Raw genomic sequence first — 10,322 nt, forward strand, 5'->3', positions numbered from 1 at the left:
CTCCTCCAGGCTGAACACTTTACATTTTGTATCCCACTGATAGGCTGGATCTGAATTCGGACCTGAAATAAAATCTAATTGGCTTGTTTTTGTCGCCTACACAACTCATCCCCAAAGTTTCGTCATAACTTGTTCACAACTTTTTGAAATATCGTGCTATATATCCAGTTTGGCCCCATCACTCAATGGTGACGAATCACTTGAGAAATTAAAAAAGTCTTGGATCCGTATCCAGATCTTCACCAAATCTAATAAATTTGTCCGTGTCACACACCCAACCTGTGCACCAAGTTTCAGCCGAATCCATAACCTTTTGAGATATCCTGCTCACAGACGGATACAGACGGATACAGACGGACACAGACGGATACAGACGGACACAGACGGATACAGACGGACACAGACGGACACAGATGGATACAGACGGATACAGACGGACACAGACGGACACACAGACGGACACACAGACGGACACACAGACGGACACACAGACGGACACACAGACGGACACACAGACTGACACACACACAGACAGACACACAGACTGACACACACACAGACAGACACACAGACAGACACACAGACAGACACACAGACAGACACACAGACAGACAGACACACAGACAGACACACAGACAGACACACAGACAGACACACCGACAGACACACCGACAGACACACCGACAGGCAACGACAGACACGCGCACAGGCACAAACACAGACATAAACACACAGGCAGACACACAGATGCACTTATAATCCTGTATTAAAACAACAAAAAAGAATGGTCAGTGCAAGCTAAAGATAAGAAATGAAGAGATAAACCTGATTTTTAATAAACACAAATGAATAATTGGTACGTGCTGCATCACCGAGGTTGCCGTCCAGTGGGTGGCGGCTGTTTCCCAGTGTGCATTGGTAGGTTGTGGAAGTTAAAGATCCCACAATCTCTTCTGAAAAAGAGTAAACCATTGTATGTCATGCCCTTTGTAAAGATAAATTAATTAGCTACTCGGGGTGAGCTTTGTAATTTTTGCACCTCCTCGTAGTACGTAGGGGTATTGGAGTCGGATCTGACGCAGGTATGATTTGCCAAATGGCCCAAAAATTACTTCTAACCTTGTACTCTAAACAGGTTTTGTCATTCTGTGCAATCTTTTTATAAACTGTATGCGTACTGTACCGCCTTGCACCACTCCCTTCTCCATTTCAATGTATTGACCAGTTTGACCTGCATTCTGTCTTACTCGAGCTACCTTGGTAGCCATTCCCAGAGCTGTAATGTGAGGCACACTTGTGTGTTTGTTTCCGTGAACCAGTAGTGGGTGCGGCGGACAGACAGCCAGAAGAAAGTTCTCAGCAGCCTGCCATTCAGAGGAAGGAGAAGGAATTCCAGGGGATGTTGGATTACAAAAAGGAGGATGAAAGCAAACTCATGAAGAACCTCATCTTGGGTAGGTGTTCATGCATGTCTTGTCATCCCTCTCACCACTGCCCGTGACTTTAGTTTTCCAGAGGCCTCGATTTTATATTCATGAAATCTGTGCTACTTTGCTGTGTTTTTACAACAAACATTGCAACTGCATTCGAACGTTGGTAATTTTGGTTCAGATGTATCGGTGAGTGATCTCGCAAGCAATTGCAACTCTGCCCAAGCGAAGCTCAAGGAAGAAAGAAAAAAAGGTTATCCCACCGAGATCGCATTCGGATTTCAAAATAGGTTTGGGATTTCAAAATTTCATACCTTCACATTGTGAAGTTTGGTCTGATTGGGAGCCGACATTTTCATTTGGTCTGGTTCAAAAGGCAAGTGATGCTGGGATAATTTTCTGCACCATTTGGAGGATAATGTGGAGGACGTGCATGCGAGAGATGGAAAGGTACAATGAGAGGGAGGCTGAGTTCAGGGAGAAAAGATGGCGCATTAGGTGCATGCTGTTTGAAGTTGGGTAATAACAATAACCATTCCTTTCGTGCCGTGAGGCGAATGGGGCTGTCGAGCCTGGATGGGTCGCCACTCCAACGCAGGATACTCGAATGGCCTATCACTCCAGTAAGCTGGTACTCATTTTGCCGACCTCGGAAGGATGACAGGCTGAGTCAACCCACCTGGTGTTATTTCAACAGCAGGACAGGGGCTCAAACTCATGACCCTAAGATCTAAAGCCAGCCACGTTAACCGTGAAGCCAACACCAGGCATTTGAGGTGGGGTGCCAAGGATATATTGGTAAATCCCTTTGTGACTTTGTTAAGTTGAGATGTGTGTGGTGGTGAGGTGGGAGGTGCATGAGGAAGTTTCGCAAGTTGAGGTAAGATGACGAGTGGATTTGAAGTCGATGGAAGCAGGCCAAGCAGTGGAGCAGAAAGGCCGATCAGTTGGTTTGTCTGTGAGGATGAGTGTGTCCGTGTGGTCATGTGATGTTCCGTGGGTGTGCGGATTTGAGTACACAATTCAAATGTAAGACAATATTAGGAGACCTACGTGGGCATGTCCAATGGCTGCATGGCTATTGGTGGACAAGGGACAAATCAACACAGAACATTGGATTTAACCCGAGATGCCAGTACCATGAGCTAGGTGATCCCTGCCTGGGTTATTTATACCTGTTCTACTGTTGTCTGCTTGACGTCTGTATCTGTCCACGTGTTCACACATGCATCACCTGTGTCGTGTGATTGGTGCACGGGGTGCAGAACTGAAACCACGTGGCGTGGCTGTGAATCTCATCCCGGGACTTCCGGCGTACATCCTGTTTATGTGCGTGCGGCACGCGGACTTCACCAATGACGATCAGCGTGTGCGGACAATGCTCACGTCCTCCATAAACAGCATCAAGAAGGTGCTCAAGGTAAGCTGACTGGGATTTACACAATCAACTTGGATACTGGAGGAGGACATATGGCTATATCGATTCAATCCAACGGTTTACAAAGCTGGATTCGCTCGGGAGTGGGAGGTGTGGGTGAGAGAACAGTGGGACACGTCCAAAGCATAACCAGGGTGTTTTATACACGTATATAAATAATAATGTATCACAAAAATATTGGAGGTGGGGGAAGCAGGGAGAGTGAGCACGGTTATAAGGTGAGGAATGAACGAACACAGACAACTTATTCACCCTTTTGACGAGACCTTCTCACAGACAACACAGGTATCAGAACACACATCCATACCTCAGCAACCTGCCTTACCTGCCAATATCTCTATCTCCAATGCTTCTCGTTACCTGTCCAACTCAAATTTCAACCTGTCTACCGTTTCTGCTGCCACTAGCATTCCATGCATTAACTACTGTGAAATGTTTTAATTTTTTCATGTCCTGCAGAAGCGCGGCGATGACTTTGAGACGGTCTCCTTCTGGTTGGCAAACACGTGTCGTTTCCTGCACTGTCTGAAGCAGTACAGTGGGGAAGAGGTAGGCCACAAATTTGTCTTATTTACCTGTACCTATACATGGGTTCATTGACATCCAGCTTTTCAGGTTGTGTTTTGGAGTAATCATTTATTGAAATTTTATTTTTAGCAAAATATTGGTAAATATTTAAATAAATAAAAAATTGAATTTGCATTTATCTTAAAAAAAAAAAAAAAAAAATTAAATAAAGGGCTTGGCCTGTTAGTGTTCCCACCTGAACTTCCTGTCTAATGATACACAGGCACCCAGGTTCAAATCCCACATGAATTTGTCCATCGTCTGACTATCCCTGTAATTCTCATAAAATGACACCAATGTCTCCTCATGCCTGTGGTATGTGATTTGCATGCATGCTACTCCCTGAACCTTTTATCGCTGTGGGAGTAATAATAATAGTGAAGAAATAAAACCCCTGTTTTCATAATACAAGGGCTCATCGTCCTAACGAGTTTTCAGCACTTGTTACCTGCAATAACTCATGAGCGGCCTTATTTGCCTCCCCATCCATCAGGCCTTCATGAAGTTCAACACTCCACGGCAGAACGACCACTGCCTGCGTAACTTTGACCTTACGGAATACCGTCAGGTAATAAGTGACTTGGCCATCCAGATCTACCAACAGCTCATCAAGGTCATTGAGAATACGCTGCACAATGGCATCGGTGAGCATTGAGAATACTCTTTGCTTCGAAGAGACTCGCTGTTATCTATATGTTGGTGATGTCGATGTGCTCTTTACACCTCAAGATTCCTAAAATAAGCCAAATTGCAGAAGATATCGCTTATGTATACTGTAAATACATTTTTGCCACGAATTGTAAAACTACATACATGAGGTTTTGCCATTTATCATCGAAAGTCCAGGTCGAATTGGAATATTTTGGGTGGGTAATCCTGGGACCCCCTGGAGTAAAATTGGCTATATTGTTTTTCCAATTTTTCCAATTTTCCAGTTTTTCCAAACACGATGGAATAATATTTACCGATATGAACAGTGATGTGGCTTTTATTGAAATCCTACAAATACTGTTTAGATTTTGATGAGAATTACGAACCTGCAGCGAATCCGGAAGTGGACAGACGGAAATGCGCGGGTTTGATAATATCCAAATACAACCGTCATTCATTTCTAATGTTAAATCATTAAACGTTAATCGTGTTAATCGTTTTGTTAAAGTATCAATTGATGATTGGAATTGAGTGAATACAAGTACGCTTTTGAATTCGTAATTGTGTTCACCCAACCGTACGGAACGTCAAATCAGGATTTAAATATTTGTTTGTCAAGAATGTTGGAAAAGTTTTTTTTATTTATATTAATGTTATTTAATTTGTGATTAGAGTTATGCTGTTTGGAATGAAAAAAAGAGATATCGAGTTCAAGTGAATGACGGAATGCCATGATGGTTTCTACTTTCTAAACATGAAATTCGCGGATCACCATCTGCAGATTCGTCATTGACTGGGTATAGAACAAATGTACCCGTTTGTTTGCGAACGGGTACGTTTTTCATAGAAGTCCTTCACTAACTTGCTGTCCATGTCTGACGTGCGACTGAAAGTGCTACAGGAATGTGGAATTTATTGGTTTCATGCTTTAGCATTCGCCGTTTCTGCATTGTCTGTTTGCTTCTGGCCTCCCACCCATGTGTAGCACAGGTACCTCACTAGTTGGTATAATACAGCTGTTCGCATTCTTCCTTCGTTTGAAGCGACATGCATAGAGGATCCACCACTTTCCTGCTCCCGCAGTGCCGGCCATGCTTGAAGACGAAAGCATTCAAGGGGTGATGTCAGGCATGAAACCCACGGGACTGCGGAGACGTACGAGCAGCATTGACGGAGAAGCCTGTGCGCACACGCTGGACAACGTGATCAGGCAGCTGGACGCCTTCCGCGAGACCCTTCTGCAACACGGCGTCGACCCTGAGCTGCTCAAGCAGGTCGTCCGGCAAATTTTCTTCTTGCTGGGAGCCGTGGCCCTCAATAGTCTGCTCCTGCGCAAAGACATGTGCTCCTGGAGCAAGGGGATGCAGATCCGGTGAGTTGTAAAACTTAGGCTTGTTTTTCTGGTTGCTTCCCCCTATATTTTAAAGATTGATGAAATCATGAAGGCCTGTATGTACACCGATGTCTCATAAACACGAATGTGCTCTTCTCATTTTGAGTCGTGTGATTATACTGATTCGCACGACCCTGAAGGTGCAAATGGCCTATGTTCTGGATGTGGAGCACCTATACTTTGTTTCACAGTTACAACGTGAGCCAGCTGGAGGAATGGTTACGGGAGGCTCGGCTCCAACAAAGTGGTGCCAAAGAGGCTTTGCAACCGCTCGTCCAGGCCGCACAGTTGCTGCAAATGAAAAAGAAGACCGACGAGGATGCCGAGGCCATCTGCTCGATGTGCAGCGCACTTACCACGCCACAAGTACGTGCACCCTGTAGATCCCTCCTCTCTACTCACGAGGTATCGCTTTATCTAAATAGACCACCCTGGGTTTGTAATCGTTTGCTCTCTCACACCTGACTTGGAGGCAGCTCACTATTCACTGGGGATGTGGATATCTTTGACACTCACCTGTTGCACTTTCTTGAAAATGTGCTTTTAAGAGCAAAATGACTGTTGTTACCAGTGCTTTTAAAAGTTAAATCTTTGTGGTATGTTGTGTTCAGATTATCAAGATTCTTAACCTGTACACACCTATGAACGAGTTTGAGGAGCGTGTCTCGGTGTCTTTCATCAAGAATATCCAGGTGAGCAGGTGCCCTGCGTCTTTGGAGCATCTTCATTGGGTTAACGACCCAAAGTATTGGAGAAGGCAAAGGAAGCTCGAGTGGCTTGCGATTTTAATTCTAGAGGCAATGATTTTGTGCTGTTGCGGAAAACGGATGCAATTCGTGGAAAACCGTCTTGAAATGGAAAAACCGATCCTGACATGGGACTAATTGGGAAACGCACCGTCCAGTGGTTCTGCCGATAAAAAGGGGCCGAGACGTTCGGCGAGGCGTGATGGGCCACCACCCTCGAAAACTATCTGGGGAAGAAGCTCGGAGATGACGTGAAACAGGATGTATTTTGTGAAATGGAAATCGCTGGCGAGTAAATTCTGGGAGTGGCTATAATTCTGGAATTCTGGGAGTGGTTCTAATTCTGGGATTCTGGGAGTGGCTATAATTCTGGGATTCTGGGAGTGGCTATAATTCTGGGATTCTGGGAGTGGCTATAATTCTGGAATTCTGGGAGTGGCTATAATTCTGGGATTCTGGGAGTGGCTATAATTCTGGGATTCTGGGAGTGGCTATAATTCTGGGAGTGGCTATAATTCTGGGATTCTGGGAGTGGCTATAATTCTGGGAGTGGCTATAATTCTGGGATTTTGGGAGTAAATTCTGGGAGTGGCTATAATTCTGGGATTCTGGGAGTGGCTATAATTCTGGGAGTGGCTATAATTCTGGGATTCTGGGAGTAAATTCTAGGAGTGGCTTAAATTTTTTTTCTTCCAGGTGCGGTTGCGCGAACGTAAAGAATCGCCTCATCTGCTGCTGGATGTCAAGCACATGTACCCAGTCACCTTCCCCTTCAACCCTTCACCTCTCGGCTTGGAAACCATCCAGATCCCCGTTAGTCTCAGCCTGTCCTTCATCAACCTCGTCTGAGACCTACTAAGGCCGCAACAAACCTAGCATTTCCTCGTCCGAGCCTTGCCCGGTGCACGGTCAGGTGCATGTCTAAACTACTGCACTAATTCCAGCTATCTCTGGGTAGTGGTATCTTGATTTACCGTCGTGCTGCAGTGTACTTTATTATTGCAGGTTGTACACACGTGATATGTGACTTGTATGTGGAGCGGTATCTCCGATAGATGTGAGAGTCCACCCGTGGTTTGAGTTGAGCATTAGCGATAAGAAAAATGTAATTTATATTGAGGATGTACTTGTTCAGGTGCCAGGCACTTTTGCTATACATCTAACTGTACTTGATCTCCAATGTTTATGAACCTTTTGTGAGTGAGACTAACCGAGGTAGCCTTTGTACAAAAATCCAAGCACTCCTTGTGTACACTATATGTGAGAGTTGCAATCGCTCGTCTTCGAACAACCGGTAACCGGAATTCCTTTTTTCACGAGTGCGTTTTGTTTACAGGGAGGTGGCCGATTTCGTTATTATTAGTTTTGTTTGTGCCACAATCGTTATACATCATGACATTATCACACCCTCGGCTCAAACTTGGCGTCCAATTAAGACGGGCGAAGCATTCGAGGGAGCACTTGTACGTGGCCCAAGGTCACGAGGCTCTTCACCTGGAGGAATGAGATGCAGCTTGTGGAATCTATTCACCTTGGATTGTCCTTACCAAGGTTTTCTTTTACATGGGCACAGTCGTATCCTGCACTGGGTGTGTGTGTGTGTGTGTGTGTGTGTGTGTGTGTGTGTGTGTGTGTGTGTGTGTGTGTGTGTGTCTGTGTACGTACGTACATACGTACGTGTTCCCAAACATTAATCAAAGCATGTATTTATTTACACTTTGCTTGGACGTATCACATCGCTTCCCACCTGGTTGTCCCGTTCACCCTGAAATCCGTTCCCCCATCTTTGTTCGAATGAATGAATGGCTCGACTCGAGGGCGAGTGTTTGAGATCTCTGGCGGTCCAGCTGCACTTGTTCCAAATAGTTTCTTCCACAGCGGCACCTCATCTTTCCGATTTCTAAAGCACTGCGTGTTTATATGTAAACGTATTTATGTTGAAGTTCAAATACTACAAGATGCTTAATGTATCGATTTTTTTTTTTTAATAACGATTCAACGTGAGCATAAGTAGCTGCTCTTTGAGTGCGCCAGTATTCAAGTTAATTTCTGCACTTTGCTTTTCGCCTGTGAAATGAGACCCGCTCGTATTACTGAAACCTGCGCATCGTGACGGTGCGTTAAATGCTCATGGAGGAACAAATGTTCATTTGCTGGTTCGACCAATGAGAGATTAAATTCTACTGCAAATTCATTCACCTTTTTTTTCTTTTCTTTTTTAAGAATGGACCCAGTCCGTCATACGGTCAGGTTTGGACCTCCTCACATGTGGAGCCGAAGCTTTGTTTAACTGCACAAGAGCTTACATTGAAGGAGCTGATGCTTCATGTGTTCTGATCATTCCCTCAGTTGGATTAGCGACAGCATGGGACGGTCCTTCATTTGTCTCGAGGTCATAGCCTGGCATCGTTGGTTCAGTCCCCTTCCACAATATCCGGGCGCCATATGTATTTTTAATCGTATAATCTAGGTTTGCTTTCTCTTGAAGACTCGTGTTTGCAAGCACTCCAACAACCTTCTATCCGTTCCACTCGATATTCCATCTCACCTTCCTACCTCCTCTCCTCACCCTGTAGTGTAAAGATCAATGTCCATATGATGACATTTCCTTGTAGTACAGTATCGCTACCCTTTAATGAGTACGTTGTTGAACATTTTGGTGGCAATGTAACTGATATTTATCTTGTCTTTGTTCATTAGATGCTGAAATGACATGTAACTGCTTCGTGTTTAAAACCTTCATGACACTGAACATGTACAGACTGAGATATCGTCAGAATGTCCAGGGAAAAAAAATAAATGTCGATTGCTATGGAACAAATATTGACTCGGGCTTCGAACTTTCCTAAAATGAACATGTCTACGTAAAGGATGCTTTCGGCTCCAATCCATGTTGTACTAAACCAAAAGATGTCATTCCAATGGGGGAATTGTTAGACTTTCATTCATACCATTCAAATATCTGACTTTTATTTATTTTTTAAAGTTTAAGGCCCGTGGCGGACTTGACTGACCCAACTTTAGACAAACACAGTCACTGAGTGTGGGGAACGAGTGATGTCACTTCCCCGAGGCCAGGATACCAACACTATCTTCCAGTTTTCTCTCTGCTTGCGGCCCAATTGGGGAACTTCTTCTTCCCTATGGAAGCCAACCTCGAGAGTTTGTCCGTGCTTCATCCTTTAAAAGTTGCCAATCAAGGAAGCAGCACAGTTGGTATAATGCCAGGTGCCATCATTAGCTGTGCCCTACGTCATGCTCGGAAATGAATCGCAAACCTCTGCCTCGAAGCATTTGCTCTAACAATTATGCCACTAACAGTCTGGACGACTCGAGAAATTGAGAGATCTAACTTTCACATTTGGTCTCCGATAGGGAGTTTCTCCGTTGGTGCTTGCCCTGCCAGCTCTCGAGTCATGGATTTTGCTGCAAAAACTCCTTGACTTGTACATCCAACCTCATGTGTCTCATGGTTGTCATGCTGAACTTTATCTGTAATCAAGGTGGGGTTGTTGATTGAGAATAGCAAGGTGTACTATTGCATACAGATAAGCATCAAGGCATGCTTATGGTATCACACACGCATATGGCCACAAAAATATGATAACACGGCACTAGCTACTTGGAAACGAGAGACACTGCCTTCAGAAAGTATTCACACCCCTTTGACTTTTTCACATTTTGTTGAGTTACAGCCCGCTTTTAAAATTGATTTGAGATATTTTTGTAACTGATCTACACAAAATACCGAATGATGTCACAGTGGAATTTTTTTTTTTTTAGAAAATTAAAAATGAAAAGCTGAAATGTCTTGGGTCAACAAGTATTCAGCCCCTTTGCTATGATACTCCAAATTGAGCTCAGGTACATCCAATTTCCTTTCATCAGCCTTGAGCCATCTCAACTTGGAGTCCACCTGTGGCCAATTCAATTGATGACATAATTTTGAAAGAAACATACCTTTCTATACAACATCCCACAGATGACAGTGCACATATCGGAACAGAAACTATACCATGAAGAGCAACTGTCCGTAGAACTCCAAGATACAATTCTGAGGAGGTATAGATCTGGGGAGGGGTATAAAAACAATTTAT

General features: G+C 44.3%; 1 protein-coding gene across 3 annotated transcripts in view; it reads left to right on the plus strand.

Moving 5' to 3' along the window:
- The window catches only part of MYO5A (myosin VA), an 808,830-nt gene extending 799,784 nt beyond the window's left edge, over nt 1–9,046 (plus strand). For all 3 annotated transcript variants that reach the window (XM_078772334.1, XM_068106107.2, XM_068106106.2), the window contains 8 exons: nt 1,320–1,454; nt 2,696–2,850; nt 3,328–3,417; nt 3,929–4,079; nt 5,170–5,458; nt 5,671–5,845; nt 6,091–6,171; nt 6,922–9,046. In XM_078772334.1, coding sequence (XP_078628460.1) covers nt 1,320–1,454; nt 2,696–2,850; nt 3,328–3,417; nt 3,929–4,079; nt 5,170–5,458; nt 5,671–5,845; nt 6,091–6,171; nt 6,922–7,074 — 1,229 coding nt within the window. In that variant the 3' untranslated portion in view covers nt 7,075–9,046. The remainder of the gene's footprint in view (nt 1–1,319; nt 1,455–2,695; nt 2,851–3,327; nt 3,418–3,928; nt 4,080–5,169; nt 5,459–5,670; nt 5,846–6,090; nt 6,172–6,921) is intronic.
- The last annotated feature ends 1,276 nt before the right edge of the window (nt 9,047–10,322 follow it).

This window comes from Myxine glutinosa, chromosome 2, assembly GCF_964187855.1.
Source record: "Myxine glutinosa chromosome 2, kmMyxGlut1.1, whole genome shotgun sequence".
NCBI lineage: Eukaryota > Metazoa > Chordata > Myxini > Myxiniformes > Myxinidae > Myxine > Myxine glutinosa.